This window comes from Aptenodytes forsteri, unplaced genomic scaffold (genome assembly GCF_000699145.1).
Source record: "Aptenodytes forsteri isolate BGI_AS27 unplaced genomic scaffold, ASM69914v1 Scaffold96, whole genome shotgun sequence".
Taxonomy (NCBI): Eukaryota; Metazoa; Chordata; class Aves; order Sphenisciformes; family Spheniscidae; genus Aptenodytes; species Aptenodytes forsteri.
Window position 1 is genome coordinate 618,434 of NW_008795029.1, and position 25,802 is coordinate 644,235.

A 25,802-nucleotide genomic window follows, 5' to 3' on the forward strand; every position below is an offset into this window, starting at 1 on the left:
CACAGGTCCTGCCAGGAGCCTGCTCCAGCACGGGCTTCCCACGGGGTCACAGCCTCCTTCGGGCATCCACCTGCTCCAGCATGGGGTCCTCCACAGGCTGCAGGGGGATATCTGCTCCACCACGGACCCCCATGGGCTGCAGGGGGACAGCCTGCCTCACCATGGTCTTCACCGCAGGCTGCAGGGGAATCTCTGCTCCAGCACCTGGAGCACCTGCTCCCCCTCCTTCTTCACTGACCTTGGTGTCTGCAGGGCTGTTTCTCTCACATTTTCTCACTCCTCTCTCCGGCTGCAATTGCTGTTGCACAGGTTTTTTTTCCCCCTTCTTAAATATGTTTTCCCAGCGACGCTACCACCGTCGCTGATGGACTCGGCCTTGGCCAGCGGTGGGTCCTTCTTGGAGCCGGCTGGCATTGGCTCTATTGGACATAGAGGAAGCTTCTAGCAGCTTCTATCAGAAGCCACCCCTATAGCCCCCCTGCTACCAAAACCTTGCCACACAAACCCAATACACTGCCAGAGAAGAACCAAGTGATGGCAATATGTATAACTCTCATCTGAATTTTTCCTGAAAAGTTTGAGTTTGTTATTTTAAAAAACAGTAATTTCTTTATAGAAGTCTTTTATTTTATTTTCAGTACATTGAGCTACCCACAATATTTTCAAAAGGACCGGGAAGAATATTAGAAAATGTACCCTTATTCATGTTAATCCTATCATCTTGATCAAGCTTCGTAGCTTGTTTATTTTGTGGAGATAAAGTTTATTTTCTATTAGCAATGTTTTTCAGTTCATTTTTTTTCTGCCAAAGAGTAATTACAAAAGATACTTCCCATGAGTTTAGTGGCCATTAGTAATGATTCATGAATTACGCTGTTATTGGACACATACTGTTGCTAATGAATTCTGCATGCAGCGTAACCCTCAATCATACTGTTTTTCTTAGTCTAGTCATTTTTGCCTCCCACATTTTCCCAAGAGATTATAATGAAAAGAGATGAAGGCACCTGAAGTTGTCTGAGTTGGAACTTAGCTGCCTAAGTCCGAAGCTATGGTCTTGAAACCCTTGCTGAACTACCAGACTCTACTTTCTGACCTTAAAGTGCTACTTCAGTTTTCAGCCCATTTGTGTGTTAAGGAGAGGTTCATAGTTTCTGGCAGGGTAGAGTCTTACAGCACTATTTATTTCATGCTTAAGCCTGACTGGGATCCAGGAATTTTACATTTCTGTACCGAAGTCCCCTACAACAAGCTTTCTCAAAGCATTACTAATTCACATCACTGAGATCAGAATCTTTATAAATCATTCATTCATCCATGAGCAGTTGTGCTTATTGTATATGATGCTGCTCATAACTATTGTCCTGTTCTCTCTTTCTCTCATATAACTTCCATCTGGTTTTTGTTCATTTGTTTTTACTGGTTTTCTTTCTTTAGCTGCTTCTCTCTAGTGATGTATTTAGAGTAGAAGCCCTTCAGGGCTGGACCATTTCTATATTGTATCCTTAGCCAGATATGGTTGGAGTCTCCTGACTCCACACAAATGAGTGTGATAATGTTAGCAATTAAGCATATGGAAGCAGAGACTCCACCCTTTTCTTTGGGAATAAACAACAGAGATTTGGCAGTGAGTGCTCCTGTGATCACAGGGAAAGGGTTTGTAGCTGCAGATCTACTGTGGCTTCCCCCGAGCACGAAATCAAGCTAATAAAAAGTCAGCACTTCTGTCATGAGTATGGCTGTTCTCGGAGTGATAAGCTACGTGCTATTTGCAGAAACAGCATGGGCTTGTGCCAGATGAAGAAAAATTCTCTCTTTTGTAGTGTCATCACCTAATATTTACCTTTTCTGTTTTCTGTGCCTAAAGACACTGTAGGTATGGAAGTGTTCCCATCTTTCTGTAGCATACGGAGCTTGGTTTGTATCAGATCACCTTAAGAATGCTTAGTAGAAGGCAAGCTTTAAGACCAAGAGCAGTCAAAGAAAAGTTTCCAATGAGTAGTTAAAATATTAAAAAAAAATCAAAATGGAAATCAACAAAATCATCTATCAAATGTGAAATGTTCTTGCCTAGCAGCAAGATTTTTTTGTAAGGTGTTGTTCACATGGGAAACAGATTTAGCAAATCTTGAAGTTTCCTATTGGGGCTGCTTTGGAGAGTTGCCCAAAAAATTGAAGACACCAATTCACAAACAGCAAATATCCATCTCCAAAGTATTTCCTTACAGATCTGGAAGAATACTTCTGTCCCAGTATATATCCTGGAGTTAACTTAGGAGCAGACCAGTCCTTTGCAGGGAAAACGAAGTGTTGAAAGTATCTTTTTCAAGTTTATTCTTTAATCTAAGGAAATCCATTGTTTTGCAACTTAAATTAGAAGGTATAGAGTGTTCAGGAATTTACTGCTCAGTTTAGTGGTAGAATTCCTCTGTCTTCCGTTACGTGATTCCGAGAAAATGGTAATCTAGCGTTGCCAAACTTGCTTTGCAGTACATGAGATTGATTTTTGTCTCTCGTTGGTTGGACCTCTCTGACACATCAACTCTCTACTTTGTCTGCTCCCCTTGCTTCATGCAGGTTGACTGGCTCTCCCCAAGCAGCAAAGCAGACAATGTAAAAAAAAAAAATCCTTTTTTAGTCTTGTAAAATGAATCACCCATTACATAAAATATTATACATAAATATAAATGGCAAAATATTCCAATAACTGTACAACTGCAAGCAGATCGTTTGCTTTGCAGAGGCTGTGTGTACTGTATGAATATACAGAAGATAGAACAGGCAGTGGAACACTGAAGCATCTTCTGCAATGACAAAGGAGCAGACAGTGCCCTATAATGTGTTAGGTTAACTACTCAAAGCTCCACTTATACTTCTGTCGTTGCTCCATTCTTCATAAATTGCATGTAATTAGGAATATTTCTCGTAAAAATACCTATTAACCCCTAATTTATAAATTAAAGTTTATCATTTTCTGGTTTGACCTCTGCATTATGTTAAAAACCTTACAGAATGCAGATTTAACACAGATTTGAGATAGGGTTCTTAGTATAACATTATTACATACTGCTAGTGGAGGGAACCCTCTGCAAACCTAGTGGCAACCTTCTGTGTCAAAACTTTGTGTTCCCACGGTAAAAACACATACGTCATCATGTTTGAAAGAAGTTTTAGAATTGCACTTTAGACTCTTACAATTCCAGCAATGTTAAAGCACTTTATTTTGCAGAACATTCATAATGTCCCATTTAAACTGTGTGAAGCTGTCTTTTCATCTTCAAATTTAATAAAAAACTTACTACTATTTCACTTTAATGTTGCCTGTTTCAATTTTCTTTGTGATTTTGGTCTTTTTCTGCTGCTGTCTATTCCCCTAAACGTCATATTAAGTCTTTGCTACTGAATTGGTTAAAAAAGGAAAAAAAAATCGATTTAAAGTGCTCCGGATGATCCGGATCCGTCTTTCCACCTTTTTTTTTTTCAGTCACTTCACACCTAGTGAAGTGTTCAGTCACTGAAATAGAGTGTTTTGCAACAGGAAAGTATTTGGCCAAATTATTGACGAGTTTACTACCAGTTATTCACAATTATTTAGTTTATAGCAAGCCACTATCACTCATGTATGCTTAACACCAAGAGCTGACTGTATAAAATTTGTATGCAAGTTACAGAATAAAATAACATTATGTTATGCTCTTAAATAGCCAATAGGTGGACTTTTCATAATTAACTTCCTTCTGACTGCATTTTGCTCCTGCTGTTCAGGATATGAAAATGCATTATGCACTGACAAGATAAGTGAGGAGCTCTGTAGGAAGCCTAAGTGTAGTTTATAGACTTGTTAAAAGCTAAGGATCCTTAGTCAATCAAGCCAATGGTTTATGGGATGCTGATGGCTAATTTGGTGAATCAAAAAACCAATGAATATATCAAATAAAATGTTACAATTTTGTATATGTTAGCAGCCAGGAATATCAATATCCAATGGTTTTGTTGTGATACAAATCAGATATTTAAGCCAAATAATCTGGAATGAAGAGAAATCCTTGACTTTTAAAGTGGAATGCCTTGAAAGCTTTTGATTTCTTCAGTTTAGCATCACCACAGGCATTCTGTTCAAGTTAAGTCTTTAATTTTTACATTATAATTCAATGTATTATAAGTGCAATGGGCTACTGCAGTACAGTTATAGATTTGGACATCCTATTTATAATAAAAAAATGTTTAGAAATACACTTTCCAGTTTAGTTTACTTTAGAAATATAATTTGCAACTAACATGCAGGGTTGTTCAGTTACAGGTATCACTACTGATGATACAAAACACGTGATTTTATATTTAGCAGTCTTGCTTGCACATACTTATTTCAAATCTAAAGACCTCAGTCATGGAGCAAGACCCAGTGTCTTGCTTATGTACGCTGCAAACTGAGAAGAAAGAAATTATTCTGGTCCCCCAAAAGTTTGCAAGCTTACTTTCTCTTCCCTGGCTATATCTTACTATCAGAGTGGGAATTTGGAGTAGTAACGCTCACAGTTTAGGGTGGTACAATAAGAGATTGGTTTCAGTTCATACAAAACAGCATGCATATCTATGCTGATCTAAATCTTCCTTTAAAACTGGTGGAAATCTTATATGAACAAATTCTGTCAGAAGTTTTCCAGCATTTCTGATTATAATTCAAGTACTGCAGGATTTTGTTTGTTTTGTTAGGTATTCCTGCACTTCTGAATGTGGTACCTTTGGTCAGAACTGTTCAGCCGTCAGAATGATACAAATATTTGGAATTGACTTGCCAAACAATAATGATCCAGTTATCTGAATTCATAAAGGTATAGACTAACCTGGCTAATATGCAGAAATTGAGGGTAAGCAAGATGTACGTCTCAGTACTTGCAGGAATTAATTCTTAAAATCTTGCCTGGGGTTTGCTGTTTTTTGACTATTTTAGCTGGACTTCCTTGGCTAACTACTTCTATGTGATGGTTCTGTCTGTCCACCTCTAAGTCTCCCTCCACCCAATAACTTTTGAACCTGTTGGCCGCTAACAACCGTGGAGGTCTCAGAGCTGGGGTGGTCACACAGGCTTTGTGGTTTTTGGGAGCTGTCACAGAGTCGGGTGTAACTCCAACCACAGCTATTCTGAAAGGGAACAGCCAGGCGGTTCGTGTGGACTGTCCCGTAAGCACATGCTTAGCACTGAGCTCGCCGGTGTGCATGGTGCCCGTGGCCCAGCTAGACTGGCACAAGGTAGCAGAAGAGATGGATCATAATCCAAGTGCAGTGGATTTGCAGGATATAGCTTCTTTAGTTCCCCTGGTTGTAGAACATCTTGTGTTCTTTGTTCACATGCTTTCACACTTCAAATTGGACTTTTTCCTAACAATTTTAGTTTTGAATGGTTTATTTCAAAGCAGAGTTTATTTTTTCTTATTATTCATATTATTTTAAGATACGGAGACTAGAGTTGTAATTGAGGTTGTATTAACAAAATATTAATAAAGAAATAGTAGGAACCAGGCCCTCCATCAGGTAGTTATATAGGAAAGTTAGAAAGCCAAAGGAGGAATAAAATGAGAAAGCTTAGCAGAACCTGCCCAAAGCCCATGGTGAGCATAGGCTTTCAAATTCTCTGTCCATTTTCCTTTCCCTTGGAGTACACTGTCTCTGTTGATTTCCTAATTTAACCTTCTTTATCCGTGAAACAAGCCGTCTTTGCTTTGCCTGTTTCATAATGCCTTGTAAGGAAGTTTTACTGTGGAAGAATGCTTTTCTGCTGCAATGCTAACTTATCCTCCACCTTGGTAAGACAGACCAACCAAAAGTTATAAGAAGTCAATGTTCATATTGTAAATTACATTTTGAAAAACATAGTGATGAAACAATTATTTAAAACAGAGAAGAGGAATTGCTCTCTAAGCAGAATTAAACTGTTAAAGCAAAGATATTGTGGGCAATGGGGACGTTACAAAAAATTGTACTCCACCTCAAAGGAAATGGAACAAACAAGATCTGGTTCAAGGTGCCAAATTACTTTTTCATTGTTAAATTATTTATTGCCCAAAATGTTCCAAACAATTATATCAACAATTAAAACTTCACCTAACATGGCATTTCTTTCTCAGTGCTTCAATCTATATTTCACTAGTATACACATAACCCTTTGAAATGCACAGAACAACTAAATGACATTGTGTCTGTCTTTCAGCAACCAAGATCTAGTGAATTCCGACCCCTGAACTGAACTCTAGCAACCATTTTAGCCAACAAGCTCCCCTGACGCTGCTGGACAAAATGTCAATCACTGCAAAATTAACAGTTGAGCTGAGAGTGTCAAATCTTTGTAACTGTGTCACTGCAATGTTTAGGAAACAGCAATCTTGGGAAGAAATATTCAAGAAGGGACAGAAACTGTCCACGTTGTGCACCCTTGCATGGTCCTGTGTTATCCGGGCCACAGTTAGCTTGCAGTGAAAAACAAAATATAGCTTTATTTAAAAAGTGAAACAAATTAATTGTTAAGTGGGGAAACTCATAGTGAACACTCCAGTTCCTTTGTTTATAAAGGCATTTTTCTGTTTTTAATTGTAATTTGCAGGCCTGCTTTGTAATACTCAAAACCGATCAAAGGCGCATCAAATGTTATTTTAGCATCCCTTCTGCCCACCCCCATCTCCCCAATTTCTCCAGTTATGAGAAAGTTTTTCTGAAAAATGGAAAAGCCCTCTGTTAAAGAAGCTATTTTTGGCAGATGAAGTTGGACCTAAGCAAGCAAAATAATAAAATACTACAACACTTTGTTAAATATCAAGTCTTGTTCAGCTGTCAGAATGATACAAATATTTATCTGCTGGATATAAAGGGCAGTACACATTGGACAAGTTGTGAGTTGTTACAAACTATGAATTATTTCAGATCTGATTTTCAAACATGTATGAACAGTTCTGCTCAGTGGCATCATCTGTAACTGTGACTGTACTAAACTTCAGAGATGTTTTAACTTCAGAGAAGTTCCTTAACAGATGAAATAACCGAAGAGCCACTGTTGCTAATCTTGTTGGTAACCTGTGGTATAGTCATAGCAGGTTGCAGCTGTGATTTTGGATTAAGTATGTTGTGGAGGGACAAAATTATTTTCATCATCATGACACACAAGTGCCAGTGGAGTGGCCAATGTGAGTGGGCAGTAAGAGGCAGGGTGGGGGGCAAGATATGTCTATCTGTAAGCTCACTGACTTTCTGGACAAAACAGGCATAAGATCAGTAATTTGCAAGAGTATGAAATGTCTCTAGGGGAGGAGTATCACAGGACTAATGTCCTCGTTCACTTTTTTCTGTTCCTGTTAGTGATAACAGGCAAAGGAACGTGGAATTTGGACACTACCATTATAAAGACAGAAGGCTAATGCTCCTTCTTAAGAACAGAGGCAGCATGGTACAATTAACATTTGGAGAGCGAAGTCGTTAAGAGGGCAGAGATGCATGCAGATTTTAGAGGGTGACATCAAGTATCATCTGACTTTTGAAACTCTTTCAGAAAGTTAGAAGCTGAAGATCTGAGCAAGGGATAGTGCTCTTACGGAGCACCTTGTCAATCCTGTAGAGATACTAGTTTCATATTAGCTGTGACAGTGACCTTCTTGACTTCACATGATTTCTTTTGTTGTAAGACCTGGTTTAAATATGGCTTTGTGACCTGTTATTTGAGGTCTTTGCATAACATATATCCAGGTTGCAAACCTTTGCAGTCTTGGACCACAAACCTCCTACTGATGCCAATAGGAGTTTGAAGTCCTGGGTCAGACTCCAGCTCATTATAGAACATGGAGGACATAGATAAAAGCAGTTTGACACATCACATATAGTAATGAGACATCTGTCTTGTCACCTAAGACTACAGTTTACCAGGTAAACAAATAAGATACTCACCAGAGCTGTGTGTATGTCCCATAAGAGTTGAATGAAAATGAATGGTGCAGAGATCCCATCCCTGCCTGAGTATGAAGACCTTTTTGTCCTTCCCTCTTTTGTTTCTTCCTTTATTTAATTGATTTCTCCTTTGAGGTGAGATTTGAATAGATAAAGCAATGGCCAGACAGATACTATATTTTGCTGCCCTCTCATTTTCAGAAACTAAACTATACAGATAACAGACTGACCAACCAGCATGGCCATCGTACTTGTGAAAAATCTAACTGGCTGTGGTAGAAACAGCCTTTTAAATTGGATCAAGCAGATAAATGAAGGAAGAGCATAAAATTACATTTTGTTTGGTTCAGTTGTCTATAAAGAAAGCAACTTCTTATAATTCAAGTAAGAAATTCTTACATGAATTTCTTAATCAGGCTTCACTAACTTTATCCTTTCCATCTCTTTTGCTTCTTTCCCTTCCTTCTCCATGCTTAGAGTGCACCATTGAGTTTGCTTCCCTCCTCCATCCCTCCACTTTTCTGTTGTTTCTTCCTACCTTCATTGTTCATATTGCCTGGCATCTGAAGTAGTAATATATAAGACAGAAACTGGAAAGTTACAGGAAAACTGTAAGGACTGAACAAAGTTATATGGCCCAGTATTTGTAGACTAAATATATTTATGACACAGGCAAGAGTTCTGAGTATTTGCTTAGTCATATTGAATTCCCACAGCAGAACCAAATTCTGCCCAAGGCATAACACGAAATCATGAGAACCTGCTTCACATATCAGATGAATTTGTGTCCTTTCTAGTACATTGTAAATGTAAAGTTTTCATTTGACTGAACATTGCAACTTGTGTTTCATTGTTACAGCTGTAACACTACTGTAAAGGTTCATACTGACATTTTAAATTATGCTGAACCCTAGATTGCCAATTCAAATTCTTTCAAAAAATTGCCTTTCCTGATGAAACTTCTCATCTGAGATCCCAGCTCAGAGACAGATTTACATGGAACGTTTTAGCACAGTCTGCATTGTCATAACTCAGTTCTGAGTTTCATACTTGAAAAAAAAAAAAAGTTTAGACTCTTTCACCCACTCTGGTGACCTTCCTCTGCAGCACTTACAGTCAACCCAAGATACTTTTTTTTTAGGTTTCACTTGCCACATGCATGATATCCAGCAGAACTCTAGAATCGTTCATTGTGGGGTTTTTTAATAGGATCACATGCATCATTCAAAACACACTGCTTTCTTCCTGAATTTTGCATGATCTGGTCCAGAAAGATGATAACATAGTGTCAGAAGTACAGCTGACACTAACAGACAACCTACAAATCAGGATTATTGCAATGTGGGAAAGGCTACAGGTACACTGGTTCATATTGTGTATATTCCAGCCGATAAGGTAATAAAAGTCCTATGGATTTTGGGTGGATTTTAGAAAACAGTGTTACATTTGTGTTTTTTGAAGACATTAAAAAGCCTGATGACACTGAAAACATTACAACTGAATAAGCTGTGGCTTTATTTTACTTTGTGTAGTCATACAATTGCCATGTTAAAGTGTTTTTCACAGTGCTATCTGATTCATTGATGGTGTTCCTAAACTGATGCAGTTAATCTAGGTTTCACATGACAATGTTAAGAATACTCTTGTTATTTTGTCACTTTTTTTGATTTAAATTTTCAAGTCTAGTGTTGCACTAATACCCTTATATAGTGACAAGACACTTACTTTATTTTAAACCCAGGAGCCCTACAAGTGGTTTCTATTTCTACCGTGTATTTTTTTATTTACTACCTACACAGGTTTACTTACAATTTTGAACTGCTCAGACCATAGGTGTTATTCAAGTAGAACTGCAAAATTCAGGTCAGATCCTCCAAGTCCTTTTCTTTCCTAAAGTTCAGGTTACGTAATGAGTAGAACTAAGTAAATAAGTAACTTCGTGAATAGGCAACAGAAACCTCTGTGTTTTGGGTACAAATATGGCAGCAGTGGGAATCAGGAGGTGTGGGAAGTAGTCTTGTCTCTGCTGCAACTTGTCTTCTGACCACAGGAAAATTCCCAGGGACAGCCATCATGATCCAGTGCAAATGGAATACGATGCTGTCCTCGGTTAAGAAGAGGAATCAATGTGGGAGGGGGCTGACCAGGCCTAATTTTCTCCATCTAAAAATTAGTTAACTTTGTAGACTACTTTAACCTACTCTACTCTAGGTAATAAACTGAACAACAGTCCCTAACATGCAGTTGTCACCCTGCTCCCTGACACAGTTTAAATCCCTAACAGATCCTCTTGCCACAGTTCAGAGGACAGCATTTGCCAGGGAGCATTCACAACAGTATGTCCACCCTATCCTGCAAAAGAAGAGGTAGATGTCCAAATGCGAACCTTAGCATGCCACTTACCATAGAGGATAGAGAGTCCTGCTCCTGTTTAGTTTAATAGTATAGATGTAGCCATATGTGCAATGAGCCTTAGTCAATGTGGGCAGAAGAGAATCATCACATATTAAGAAGAATGAGTTGCCGTTTGCTTATAGAAAGATCCTTTGTAACTAGCTTAGATGGGACTTCAGACAGTGAAGGTAGATGTAGCAGATCCCACCCATGGGGAATCAAGTAGAGATTCTGGTTTAATTGCCTTTTAAGGTGCTTTAATGAAGACAATAGCCTGAATTCATTCCTGCTGCAGTTATGCATAGCACCATTAAAGTTAATAAAGCTGCACAGGTTAAACGAAGTGCTGAATTAGCTTAATGAGCAAATACATCCCAGACAACACTACTGGAGTGGAACCAAAACTAGGCTGACTAGTTTTCTGCTGCCACCTACTGCACAAATAGCTGGTTTAATTAATAATTCTGAAGGGTCTGATTTTTAGAGCTTCTGTCTTTGTGATTGGAGCCACACATTATCTGTGCCACTCCACAGCCCTCTTCCCTCCTACCTCTCCCCATCTAGGTCATCCAGCTTCAGCAAACCATGGTTATATCAGACCAAGAGTGTATTGAGGCCATCTTGCAATCAATTTCTTAGGATGCAAAAGAGGAAAGTGCTGAAGGGAATCCATTTAGTGTAAGAAATTAATTAAACACAAAAAAGGTAAATACAGAGAAAACATGGAATAAAGATGGCATATTTATTTTTATTATTTTTAAAATTTTTAATCTTTTAAAAATAATTGCTGTGACCATGAAGACGTAACATGGAAATGCATTAGTGAGAGATGCCATAAAAAAGTCAGAATCTATTTTTTTCCTCGCTTTTTCACTAGTATAATGTTGAAGTAATTCTATTTGAAATCAATAATTTATGCCATTTCTGGCATCATATAAAGCTTGTAAATTCCTTTGGCTGGTTATTAGTATCAACTGACTGTAACTTTACAGTCAGATTCTAATCTTTTTGCTAAGCATGCCAGCTCTGGGCATGTGACTCCAGTTACTTGTATCCAAACTACCTGTAAGGACACAACTCAAGTGTGAGCCATTGTCTTCCCCTTCCATTTACAACTTCCACTATTCTGACAGCACTTTTTTTCTTTCTTTTGAGCTATCTTACTTTAATTTCTATTTAGAAAAAAACTTTCAAAGAATTTGTTAAATTCCAAGCTGAAAAACCGTTTTGGGTTTTTTTTTCTCCAGTTATTGATCACGAGCCAACCTCACTGATGTTTATTTAAATATCTTCCTGTTTATTTCCTCTCTTATTCTTTACCATTGTCTTGCAGGTAAACTGTATCTTGGAGGCCTTTGGACATGCTAAGACACCCTTGAATGATTTTTCCAGCTGTTTTATAAAATATTTTGAGCTACAGTTTTGTGAGAAGAAAAAAACATTAATAGCGGGTAAGTACCATTTAATCTGTTTATTTTGATATCACCCGCAGACTAGTAGATCAGGGATCCCAGTGTGCCACGCACAGAGTTAGGCATCAATGGCCTTAAAGTATGTGTAAGAGGCAAGGGGGGTTTACGGAGTGTCAGAGGAACATGTTTAATAGCATGGGACTTCACAGCTTGTCAAGAGTAGTGCACAGTGTTAAGAGGGCGAGCCCTGTTCTGTGCAACCACTAGGTGGCAGGGAAAGACAAGAAAAAAAATTAACACCACTTGCATTTCCCAGGAAATGCCATTTCCCTTTATACCCGAGATTAGCAAACTGTGACAGCTGTGTATCGCGTTACTGTGAAATAAAGGTAACAAAAGAGATTAATTTTTGCATTCATATCTAATATTGGATTGGGTATGTTAAGTATCCCTTAAATAAGTGATAAACTCATCTGTTTAGGGCAAACAAAATACGAATGTACTCTGTAATACTGAAATTAGAAGTAATTTATTATAGCTTTGAGCTTCTTGTAAAGGAACTAGGAATCATACTGATGTTTTTTCTCATTAGAGGTAAGGTAGTGTGGAATTCGTGCCTGCTTTCAGAGTAAGTGGGAGTCTGCTAATCCCCAGTAAGCGTTCATTAGTGAAAAAAAATGAATATTGGGCAAAACTTCAGTTTGATTCTGAAAACTCTGATCTTTGGAGGCAGTCAGGGAAAGGTTTCGTTTCTGGTCTGCATAGGTCATCATAAAGTTACTCTGTGCTAAAGCAAGGGGTGTGTGCAGAAATAGCTGTACACAGACAGTTCCTACTTGCACTGATCTTCCTGGATGGAAAATCTGTGTGGTGAGACATGCTTTTGATCCAAGTAAATTAGATCCCCTTGGATAAACATTTCCAAAACTACTCATTTTTTATCATCTTAAATGTGTTTATACTTTCAGAAGAGTTTCCTAAAAATATTCTTTGGAAATATTTCATAGTGGGAATTACAATTCATTTTCTTGAGAGAGTTCACTGTACCCTACCAAATATGACAGTTTCTTCAGTGAAAATGTCACTGCGTTGGAAATTACTATCACTTTTTTCTGGTTTGTTTTACAATATTTATAGGATATTTGTAAAGAAAATGTAAAACTAAAAAGTATGATTTTTTTTTTTTTCATTTATGAGCTCTTGTGGGAGGAATATAAAGAAAGTGATGTCAATTTTAGAATGGACTATATAGCATCTGAATTGGGGTCGTAAAAATAAAGTTCAATCCCTAAAATTAACATTTTATAAATCCTTTGTATTGTATATATTTAATTTGAGTATACTTAGTTATCACAATTACATTGCATGCACGCCTTTTCTTTTTTTGTTACACACACAGAGCACAAACACAAACAGATGAAAATGATACTAATTTTGAAAAGTCAAGCATGCGAACATTAGGAAATGCCAGAATTGAAGTTGTCTGAGATACTCTTGGGTTACCTTGCGCATACAAATTTAATGCTGTTGTTTTTCCACCCCTCCCTCCCTCCCTCCTTCCCCAGCTTCATTCAGTGCAGAGAATGGACTATATTTCTTCAGTGATCTGCTACTAAATAGTTTGTTTTCCCTTCATTGATTCATGCGTGGCTTGTGCCATTTTATTCTGCTCTAAAAACAGAAGGCTAGTTTTTCTGTGGATTTTCTATGTTGTTCCATCAACATTTTTCACTGTATGAGCATTTCAGAAACATAAATGGCTTCATTTTCACAGTACTTCTGACCTAAGGTTGGGTCGTTCAGTTCCTCAGATGAGGAACGGAAGCCTCAAGGCCATGTGTTCCCACAGTTTTTGGGTGCCTTGCTTGAGATTGCTGGGACTTGAGTTTTCAAGCAGCTTCACGCAGACTTGCCAGTTTAATTCACAGCCCTTGTCTGTGAATGATATAAATGTGGAATCAGTTAACCACGCTCTCATGTCAGTTTGCTGGTACGTTAATGCTGTGTTTTTATCACTTTCAAACCATAGGCATTAAATGAGAAAATCTAGGGGTAGTCAAGTCCATTAACAAATATAAACAAATTACTTCTCTGCCCTACTATTCCTCAAATATTTAGGAATTGGATCAATTGCTCTTACCAAATCTAAGGTAGCCAAAAGTTCTGTAATTTAGAGTCAAGAATGAGAAGCCCCAGTACAGCCGTGAAAGTGGTTTTTATATTTTTTTTAAGGTACAGTTGTTCATGCTGTTTGATTTGCATTGTAGATGTTGCCTTTTCTAGGCCACTGCTAAGCATCACTTCTGGGTGAAATTGTCCCAGATTTACACCACCGTAAATGAGAAAAGAATCAGGCATGTTGTCTTTGGCTGGTTTAAATCCCACCCAGTGATACTCTGTATCTATTTGCAAGATCATTTGCAGCAGTATTTACTGTCTTGCACTGTTTAAACATGAATGAAAAATGTAAATATGCAGAGCACCTGATTCTGCTGAGACATGACTTTATAACTCATTGAGGCAAACTGGGCTAAATATGTCTGGTTTGTAAACAAAAATCCAAGCAACAGTAGACTGCCTCCATCAAAGGGTTTAGGTTGTTTGAACTCCTTAACAGACAGATCTTAAGAGTGGAGATCCAGAACAATTTACTAAGGAAGGAGCATGCAAAGTACATGTGTACATTTTTATTATAGAGGGCAAGCTCGAGGTAGCATTCCTTGTATTCTGAGTGGACATCGGTGAAGTTTGTGACAGCTTTTTGTTAATGCTGAAGTTCTTTTATGCTTAGACCCTGGAAATGCTCCAGCTTTTGTCACATAAGGTTTATTCTTATAGCAGAAAGTCCAATATAGCTAAATAACAGAAACATTGGCCATAATTTTCATCTATAGGCTTGATTCGGTCTTTCTCATAAACTGGATCTTTGCCACGAAGTTTTGAAAACAAGGATGGAGCTCTTGAGCATGGTCCTACTCAAAGCCAGTACAGATATCCGTAGAGGTTTTATGTGTCTTCTCTGACTCTTGTTTCTGATGAGGTGTGCTGCGATGTTGGGTTCCAATGGGAGTTTTTCTGTGACAAGTGGCTTTGTGGTCAGGTACCTTCCATTACTTTAGTCCAATCAAACAAGTGGAGAAGGTATAACCCAGATTAAGTCATTGTTCTTTGTGACAGGATAAGATAAGGCAGTGGGAACTAGTAAAAAGTCTTACGTCAGAACAAATACAGAATAAACTACAGGCCAGTGATTTCATTAAGTTTCTAAAATAAATTCATACTTAAGAGAACTCAAAGACTGATCTTCTGCCAAAAAATCATAATCATTCATATACGATGATTCACACCCACTGCATAGTAATAAAAGACTGATTATTTATTTATTTCCAGAAGTAAAATTACTGCATTTTATTTTTATTTGGAAAGGGAGAGAGTAAATGGTCTTTCAGGTAAGTTGACATAATTCCTAAGATGAAAGGTAAGGCTTCTGTCAGTATCCTCAAATTACTAAAAAAGGAGGTTAGGAAGAGAAAATCAAGCAAACTTATTCTCCAGATTTTCCTACCTTGCTTTTCAGGCCTTGCTTTTCTCAGTCTTCACTTTTTGAAAAGCAAGGCCTGATTTTTTTTTTTTTTTTAAGTTGCACTGAAATGGAAGGATCTGATTTGATTTGTAAAAAGAAGCAGAATGCATATTTGCCTGTGTGTGTTACAAACATTTTTTTATCAATAAAAAGTTTCAGACATGAATTTCCTTTTTGGTATAAGAAAGACTGGAGCCAGTTTGTACTGTGTTTCAGCTCTGAACTTCCAAGTGTTATTTTGTCTTTAGCAATAGCTGTGTTTAGGACAGCATGGTTTTTGAGAAAGAGCAATGTAGTTTCAAAGAATGCATAGCTGGAAGAAAGATTTCACTGGCCACACTTTCAATACAGAGATCACTTGCTGACTTTGTAGCTGCTCAGTAGGTCAAGTGATCTGTTAAAGGAAGTACAAATTTCCTTGTGCACAGTTAACATTGCACAAAAATGGCAGACTTTGCTCTGGAACTCTTATTATTTTTCCCTTTTATTTCACACATAGATTAACGAACATATCATTTCACTTTGTAGAAAATCATGTTACCATGATAGTTTTCTTTATGAGTTACTTTAGCTCCATTAAGATGGTGCTGTGTTTGATTCTTGCTGATCAGAAGCTCGACTTTTCTTAACAGCTCTTCCCATTGCTGGAGATGCTAACTGAGATGAACTGGATTTAGCCTTATTAAAGTGGGTGCCTTGAAGTACCTGAAAAGGGCTGAATTAATTGTCATCTAAATAAGTGGTGTTGCCCATCATTAAAGTTAAATGTATTAATTAATCAGATAGATGACCTCCAGTAACATTTTTCTTGCTTTTACTAATCAATGAATGTTAAAAACACCTGACTGATAGTTACAAAAGCCTTAGTGAAGATCATTGCACACAAAAAAAGTGATTAAAGATTAGTAATGACCTCTTTTCAAATTAATTGGTGGTAGGGTTAGTTTTACTGAGAGATAAGTTACAAGCACAATAAAAGATGGAAATCATCCTTCAGGTTCATCTATTCTGTTTTACCCTGTAGGAATGGCAGCCAGATAATGATTGATTCTGATGAAAGTGTGTGTCTGGGCCAGTCCTGCCATGATAGGTTAAGATTGCATTGCTTCAATTTGTAGTATGCTGCGAAGTTACTGGAGCCAGAAACATCCTGCTACCAGCTTAATGATTTCCCAAGTGTGCCCTCTTACTTCCAGCACAGTTCTTTTTTTCGTAATGTAGCAACAGAGAGGGCTAGATGGCTGATACACAATTTCTCATAATATAGGTTCCATAATAGCAAGAGTTCACTTCTACTTTTTGTAGGATGATTAAATGGGCCAGAGCATGTCTCCTTGGTTCAGCAAGTCAGCCGTACAACTCTCCTCTGTCAGTCCTACTGTCTCTTCTGTAGCTAGAATCCCAGGCATGGTTTTGGTTGCCAGTACATGTATCAGGCCATGCCTGTGCTGTTAAATAAAAGAAAGTGTGGAAGATGCCCCTGGGTAGTGTACCAGTGACCTTCCGTACTGCTTAACTGGGATGTGTCTGGGATGGTTTGGCCTGTGCAGAGTAGCACGTTGTGAGGCCGTGCATAGTTATACTTAGTTCAGGGACAACACTTAACTGCTGAGACCTTTCTCAAAACAATATGTTCAACGTTCACCAATTTTGTTTCCCTCCACTCTACACTGTCTTTCAACAATATTCTCACAGGCTGCATTTCTGTGTGTTCATACACACAACTTCAAGTAACTTCAAGTTTGTTGTGTTTAATTTAACAGTATAGACAGAAACTTAGAGCTCTCCAAAAGATAGGAAAATACTTAGGTGAAATTTAAAATATAATTACCAGACAAACACAGATGGTATGGCAATAACCAAGCTAACTCTGAATGAGCTATTGTGGATATTAGCAGATGTATGGTGGCAGGAGCATGACATTCTGGCTTCTATCCTAGCCATTAGGCTAATGCAACTACCGTGCTTCTGATACACACTCACACACCGAGATCTAACCTTCATAGCTTTGCTCAGCATTGCATTGGGTGATACCTTTGAGTCCAAAACTGATTCTGAAAATACTGTTTCAACTATCCCCATCTTTAGAAGTCTTTAAACTCCCACTCTGCCTTCAAACTTCAGGTCTGTCAGACACCTGAAGTTGTGCTTCTGCTTGTGCCTAGAAATGCCACAGTTTTGACTGCACTGAATAACTCAGTGCTGTTTTATGCTTAATCCCCACTTGCTTCCAATAAGTTAAAAAAAAATTCTAAAAAACCATGAGTGGCTCAAAAACGGTATGTGTTTAGAGAACATACTTACTGTGCTACAGGATGCATGTACCAGTATTTTCTATCACTGAATGTTCATGAACTACTTCCAGTTCATAAAGGAAGGAGTCTTAGATGAGTTGGTTGTCATCCAGACTATGGGAAGCTATGGTTTAATATCCTCCTCTGCTTACAGGGTTTCAAAAATATAGCTCCTCCATTGCTGAGAAGTGCACCTTATCCTCTAAACTCAACAGTCTTTTCCAGGCTAAGGATGCTCGCTAAGACCCTGTGAAAGCTCTGCCACATTGCAGAGATTGAAAGGGGTAAAGCTGCAACAGAATGTACTGCATCCTAGTGGTGGGGGTGCTCAGTTGTGTGTGAAGGGACATGCTTCTGGTCTTTGCACCACAGCTAGTATTTAAGCAATGATGAGATAAAGTGTACAAACAGTGGGTAAATGGGAGCTGGAATCAGGTCCTCGCTCACAGGAAGGGCCCTGACCTCTAGCTACAGTTAGGCATTCCCGTGTTCTCTTTAGCCTTATGCATCTGGAACTGCATGGTGGTGTACACTCAGTGGAGGGCTGAAGAGTAGTCTGCCCAAAACCGTGAATGTCCCTCTGTCTCTTCACAAATATGTCTAAAATACCTGTAATTAGGTGAAGCAGGTGAATGGATCTGAGGGTCCAATATTTCCTCTGCTTCTGTGCTTTGCCTCTTTCAGAACCTTAGTGGGCCTCAGATTGTCTGTGATCCTGTAATCAGCATTTCTGTAGGCAAATCGTGGTCAGGTTCGTCCTCCTTCACCTTCTTCCCAGATGTGCTGATTCACATGGCTTCTTATTTGGCCAGCTCATCATAACCCTTCTGAGATGCCCGTGTTTCCCCAGGCACAGGTTAGTGAGCTTGTTGATGACCAGTTCTGTAGAGGATTTGTCTCTTTGTAGCCCTCTAGAAGTAGCCATCTAGAAGTTAGGTGGTTAATCTAAACTATTAATCTGAGCATTCCTGATTGCCAACAGAGAAAGAGGAAATGGTTCCAAGGGCAGTTTTTCTAAGATGTCTTGAATCTCTCTTGCATCTTTCTCTCTCCATTAAGAGGGAGCTTAGAATAGATGTCAGTGCTCAGATGGCTACACTTCAGTGAGATGGCTAACAGCTTGCCTCTTAGAAAGTCTTCCCAAATATGACAACTGGTTCCTCAAATAAGTAAAACAGAGTACAAATCAACATCATTATCTTTAAAATTAAGTAATTTTAAAGGTAATGTAAGACAGTAAGTAAGTAAGGTAAGACATTTGTTCCACTAATTTTAATGGAATGAGGGGTTTATATGCGATTTATATAGAAAACCATGGTAGAATGAATAGTAATGTTTTTGATATCATGCTCACCTCAGACTGTTTTATAAGAAACATTGTTTATTCTTAGTGTTGCAATGGTGAATGGTTTAAAATTTTTAAGTTTAGAACAATCAGTATAATGATGAATTTATTTGTTTGTTTCTCAATCAGCTAGGATTTATACATACATGTTGGAGAAGTCTCGTGTCATTATGCAACCTCTCAAACAGAGTAATTTTCATGTTTTTTACTTGATGATGGATGGGCTGTCTGCTGAAGAAAAATACACCCTGTACCTCAGTAATTTGTCTGCACACAGGTAGGAAAATAACTTTATATTTAGTATTAATATTTTTCTTATTTTAGTGCCTCTTTGCTGTTGAGGTCCTTCCTCCAATAGTTTACATTTGTGTCATAACTTTTCAATGAGCTCTGAAATTATTTATTATTGAGTACCTGTTCATGAGGATTTATTCTGGAGTACATGTACAGCCTCTTAACAAGATCAGTCTTATATCCATTAGGATTATTGCCTTAAAGGAGAAAAAGGAAGGAAACTAAAAAAGACTGTTTTATTAAAATTAGACTTTTCTTATGGAATGTGTTGATTTTGATGAAATTTCACCATATGTAACTGATATTTCCATTTTCATTTTGAGATTTACTTTACTTCATCTTTATTAAGAAAAACAGAAACAAAGTGTTGACTGCTTTGAAACCAAGGATAGAATTCAACACCCAACACCTAAAATTAGGTCTTTGTATGTGTCTCCACATGAGCTGGTTGTCTTGGCTCCCATTTGCAATCAAAGGAGATTGAATCTACTCAGCTCTGTGTAGAGTTACATGTAGATATGTGCTTCAGGGTGAACTGACCCACATTTGTGGCTTCACCAACTGTGATGACTACGTCCCCTTTAATAGTAAGAGCTTAAATATAAAGAGCTGTATATAGACACCTAAATGTAGTGTGTCTAAGGCTGAATACACTCTAAATGTTTAATATAAGTGGAAGTTTTTGGTTTTTCAGGAAATTTTGGGGGTATCTCAAAATTTATTAATTCAAATTCTTTTGCAATGAAAACATATTCCTGATTTAGATCATTTGCCTTTCTTTCTTCAGTCTTTTCTAGGTGATTGCTAAGAAATATCACTGAAATGAGAGAATCCTATTTGGCATTAATGATCTTCTCTTAAATTGGCTAAGTTTATAATGAGTATAGTGAGTAAATGTAAAAAGACCAATAGTAATTAAAGTGATGTGAAGTGAGTGGTTTGAGTTTTTCATATCTAAGGCTTTTTCCCATGGATTTTTCTCTCAACTTTTCTATCTTCCACTCTGGCTAGTATTTGAATAAAATAGTATTCCTAGATTTGGGGCCTGTAAATAGAAAGATACCACATTAATTTTTGCAGAAAAAACTTACTTGTTTCTGATTTTTTTCTTAAACACTACTCTTCAGACTACCATTCTTTGGTAATGTTTTAAGCTGTTAGCACTTCTGGTACTACGCAGAATAGTGTAATGCACTAGCTCTGAAGAAACCTGAGGCTAAGTTGCTTTACTAAAAATGACCCACTTCAAAGAGGGGGACGGGAAGAGTTAAATTCTATGTTTTAAATCCTTTGAAGGCTTTGAAGACCAAAAGGATTCTGAGCTCCCTATCATTAATTTATTCCTCTTCTAGCAAAAGTTGTTTGGAATCACTCAGTTTATTCAGAAAATGAAACAGTTTGAAGTCACTTTGCAAGAAGCTCCAACAGGAAAGAACTTAGCAAAAACCTGAATAATTAGATTCACATGAACAAAGTTTATCTGATAAGCACCCAAAAAGAACAAAATAGTATTTTTAAATAGATGTCTGAACATTGCAGTGCCAACTCTTTAGAAGTAATTTATAGCTGAACATTTGCATAAAGCTGCTTTTATCAATAAAGCTTTGCTTTGGCTACATAGAGTAGATTGTATCTTGCATTATTGAGAGAGAGTTTGGGCCAAATATTTCTTACCTTAAACTCCTGAGTGTAGTAGTTCAGTGGGCCAGATCTTTCTTGATTGATAGAGTTAAACTAGGGGTGAATTTCTATAAGATCAAACTCATACATGAATCAGAAAGCAGGATTTGGCCTCTGTTATAAATTCTGATTTCTGGCTTAATCAAATTTTGATGAGATCATATCATTCTGGTAACATCAGTAAGTGAACTTGTCATGTTTGCTTTAAGCAAGTGTAATCTTGACTCTAATAGCAAATTTAATTAGATAATAGTCCTTTTGAAACTATAGGTGGTTCATGCCCAACTGTTTTTTGATAATTTTTCTGTTCCTCTTTGTGTTGTTTAATATTGAACTTTTATGTAGAAGATTAAATGATCTTAGTAAATAATGGCTGTTAAGATCACAAGATACACCTATTTTTTCATTGTTTGCTTAAGCTATTGCAATATGAGAAATGAGACATAGCATTGGGGTTTTATTCTCATTTTAAATAAAAGTACCTTATAGAGTCAAAGCAGTATTGTCAATAATGGTTATTCTTAAACTTGATGCTGTAAAAGGTGAGAGGTAGTTCATGTATTAAGCAGTCTATAATCCTGGATTAAGAGTTAATTTAAATAACTAAAAGGGGAAATCCTTCCCCTTTGGAGACACTGAGAGTTTCAGTAAGGCTGGGGTTTTACCCCAATGTGTAAGGGGAGTTGTTAGGTTGTAATTCTGTGGTGTTTCATGCCGTCCTGAGAGGGAGCTTGAGCTCAGAAACTTGAGTGTATGTTCTTGCAAGCATTATGACTGCTAGGGAAGCATACGAAGACAAATAGCTGGCCACTTTGTATACATATATATATGAACCTATATACAACTAGGATCTTAAAGTAGCAAGCCATCTAAATCTATGTAGGGAGGGATCTGAATGAATACATCTCCCACCATATCTGCATGTGGATCATGATGGGTAAAGACAGAAGCAATTCTTGAAAGGTAAGATCATTTTTCAAGATTTAGCAGGGGGAGCATATCAGAAATGAAGAGAGACTCTTGAAAGGGCAAGTCAAGGCTTTTTGATTGACAACAACTACTCCCACGTGTTCATTACATTCAGAAGCTGGTTTTTATCAGCAGATCCTTGATTGACATTTCCAAAATTTCTATCATTTTAGTGTGTTTCAAAAGAACTGCAGAACTTTGTTTATCTTGATGATGACGTGTTATACAGAGAGATTAGAGATTTGAAGTTACATTCTCAATTTGCTCTTGATTTACTCTTGATATTTTTTGCTGGGTGCAGATACAGTCCATTACTGTAAGCATTGCTTTTCTGGCATGTGAAGTTTAGCCTCATAATAAGAGTATATACTAGCTTTTCTAGTACATTAAGTTAAGCCTCATAGTTACAGTAGGAACTACCTTAGTGATGAATCTTGCAACCAAAGTGAAACAGAGAGCAAAGAAGAGAGGTGCAAATGGTGATAGATCAGCTTGTAAATGGTCTTCAACTCTGGTGAAGAAAGGGTACTAAAAAGAGAGATGAGGAAGACAGGAAAGAAAAAATGTGGGAAAAATCTCACAGAAAAAAGTGGAAAGGCCTGCTTTTATTATTATGGGCCAATTGCTTCATATTAGCATTGGTATTCCAAAGCTGTAGTATATATAACAATATAAGAATGTCTTTGTGTAATAGGTATGTGCAAGATACTCAGACATACTGTCATTAAAAATCATGTATATATATATATACATTTGTATATGTATATTAGAAACACAGCTTAAGGCTACTTAACTATAGAAAATGGTTTCAGAAACGATGGTGAGTTTGGCAGCTGTTCAACTTGTCACCATTTTCCGTTTAAACAAGGCTGCTAGTTCTCCTCATTGATTGTACTGTTACGGCTTTTGGTAGCATAGGCGAACTGATACAATGCTCTCAGTATTGCAAGGTGATTCTGACAGACGGTTTTTAGTCCTCCCTTGTAATGTCAGATCTTTGTCATCCAACATTTGTAGGTTGAAATAATACTGCTTGTAAATAAGCTGTATGTGTAAAACTGAACAACTTCAAGCTGGGGAAAATGTTAATATACAAATTCATGCAGAAGCTGGATTATGATCAGGAAGTGCATTTTGTGTTTGTATTTTCAGACTTCTGTTCCCAGATGTGCAAAACTTTCCTTCTTCCCATAGAACAATGATATGCACTGCAATGCGTGCTCTCTCTGCCTGTGCTGTTTCTCCCACCCCTTAAAAAGCAGTGAAACTCTTCTGCAACAATAGCTGTAGATCAGTTCACGGAACTGGTGTATCTTCTTTTACAGTTTTTCAGTGCAGGTGCCCTCTTCACTGTCAATAAGAAAACTTTCCACTAATTTCCTGTATAAAGTAGTAATTTTAGTGAAGTGATTGAATTTCTCATTAAAATCTAAACTGATCAGAACCTCTTTGCTTGATAATTGAGGAAATAATTCCCAACTCTAAAGGATAAGGTTGATCTCCAAAAGGGGCTTCGAGATTACAGTGAGGGAAAGTGAATGGTATAGAAAAGATCCCAGTAGACATTTTTCAGAGGCATTAAGTGCAAAGCCTTATGTCTGATTTTTTGTGTGTTCCAGTCATCATCTTTTCTAACAAGAACTAATACAATGTGTGTAAAATGGTGATTATTCTAGCATCATCCATATTGATCCCCACTTTTCCTTTCTCACACACAAGAGCTCAAGATGAGAATTTTCAAGACTGTGAGTGGCCACTTACTCCAACTTTCCCCAATTCAACTTACTTAGGAGGCAGCCTCTTTGTTTTCTAACTGCTATAGGTATAAAGCCAGGAAGACATTGCATATTTCCATGCCTTCTCTCTTCCTTTTCTTTCCTTTTATCTTTGGATGCCATTTTTCTTTCCAATTGTTTGATTATTTTCTCATTTAAAATGCAACAGAAAGAAATATCAATCTTGAAAATAACTTAACAGTTTTCCCTATCTGTGCCATTTGTCTACAAATGTAGTTGTGGCAGTCTAATGATACAAGGTAAATTCATAGAGAAAAGTTGTACACAATACCATTTTGATCCCTTTGCTTCACAAATTACCTGTTGCTGATATCTGTGCCTGATGACTAGAGGGAAATCCAAACAGGTGTTAGACCTGTCTTACAAAATTGGTTGGATCTAAATACTGTAAATGAAATAACTAGATTTGGAAGGGTTACATCAGATTTTCTCACAGGTGGTAGTCCTGCTGGAATAATAATTTCTATATGAAGTGCCAAATTACATCACTTTACCAAACTGCCATTAGACTCTGTGTGCTGAAACTCAGCATAAGTTTGTACCAAAATTCTCAGTCTCACCCCAATAAAGTCTAGTGTTGAGGCTCCATGAACTTCACTGTTGAGGATCAACTTTGTTTTAAAATCCTGCTGACAGAATAAAACTCCAGGCATTCAGGATAATGGCATTCATTGTATTTAAATTTAGGAGGAAGGTAAAGATCAGACTCAGGTTCCTCAGCTTTTCCATTGTGGGATGTATGGGCACAGGAGGGGAGAAAAGCTGTGGTAGATGTTAGGCTTACCATCCCTGCAGCTGAATGGCCATGAGGGTCAAGTCCTTCTAGTTCTACTTGGCCAAAACCCCTTCCTGATTCTTCTGTGCAAATAGTAGCAGCCTATCATTTCTACTTTTATTTAAATATTCTCTCTTCTCAGGCACATCCAGGGAAATCACACTGGGTGAGACTTTTGAACCTTGAAATCTTTCTCAAATGCTAGCAACAGTTTTGCTAGGCCTCCTTTGAGTTGTGAGTTTTCAGTGCCTTTTCCAAGATGTAGGCAATTCTGTGTAATGGCCAGAGAGGAGCCGGGGCAGATGCTGCCCCACGCGGGCAGAGGAGCAGGGAGCCAAGGGTGGCAGTGGGGCAGGGCCCTCACTCTCCTGGCACATCCCTGTGGCACCCAGCAGGTCCAGGGATGATCAGTGGGGTCAGATACTACCCAGAGAGCTGGGCAGGGCCATGGGGATGGGGACAGGATGAGACCAGGCCGGGACATGAGCCCACAGGTGGGGGTCAGAGGGGTCTGTGGCTGGGCACAGGCATGTCTGACCCCAGATCAGGCCAGTACCAAGGCCCAACACCTGAGCTCAAAAGCCGCTTCAGAGCCAAAGGGGCTTCTCGCACAGCCCAGGCAGCTAGACCCTTGAGGGGGCAGAGGGCATTCAAGACCCCTGCAGAATCATAGAAGATCCTTCATCAATTTTTAATGACAGTTAACGAATATCTAATTTTTTCCCACATTATCAAAAAACAGCTAAATCTTCAAAGTTCTCTATTAATTGCTCTCCTTTGCATATGTATATTTTCTTCAATATGTGTATTTTCTTTAGCATATTGCCCGTAAACTTGTACTTAATTAACACTTTCATACATGGCAGCTCTTGTGGCAACTATTAAGCTAATGATTCGTAGTTTGTCTGTCACCCCTAAGATTTTTTTGCCATGGATCTTTTGGCATTCCAGTTCTCTTAGTAAAGATGTGAGTGAAGAAGAAGAAAAATCTGAATTAGTCTCCCACTTCCTTTTCCTTTCCCAACCTATTTTTTATCTTGCATGAAATCATACAGATAACTTATCACTCGTTTCTACTTTCTTTGTGTTCATTTTCCTGTACTTAGCATTGACCACCCTACTAACACACGAACCAAGACCTTCAAAAATTAGAAGTGCACTTGACATTTTACAGAGGATAAGGAATTTTAAAGACTGGATGACTATGTATAGGTGATTCTCAAAGGCAGTGTCTGAAATTTTTCATTTTGCTATTATCCTACTCCAACATACTTCTTTTGTAATGAATGCTGAGTAGAAAGTTAATTTTCAAATTATTATACTGGAATTAT

The 25,802-nt window shown here is 37.9% G+C and overlaps 1 protein-coding gene across 1 annotated transcript in view; it reads left to right on the forward strand.

The window, feature by feature from the left end:
- Positions 1–25,802, forward strand: part of MYO16 (myosin XVI) — a 322,187-nt gene that overhangs the window by 144,232 nt on the left and 152,153 nt on the right. The window contains exons 15-16 of the mRNA XM_009276139.1: positions 11,657–11,774; positions 19,087–19,234. Of these exons, the coding sequence (XP_009274414.1) occupies positions 11,657–11,774; positions 19,087–19,234 (266 nt within the window). The remainder of the gene's footprint in view (positions 1–11,656; positions 11,775–19,086; positions 19,235–25,802) is intronic.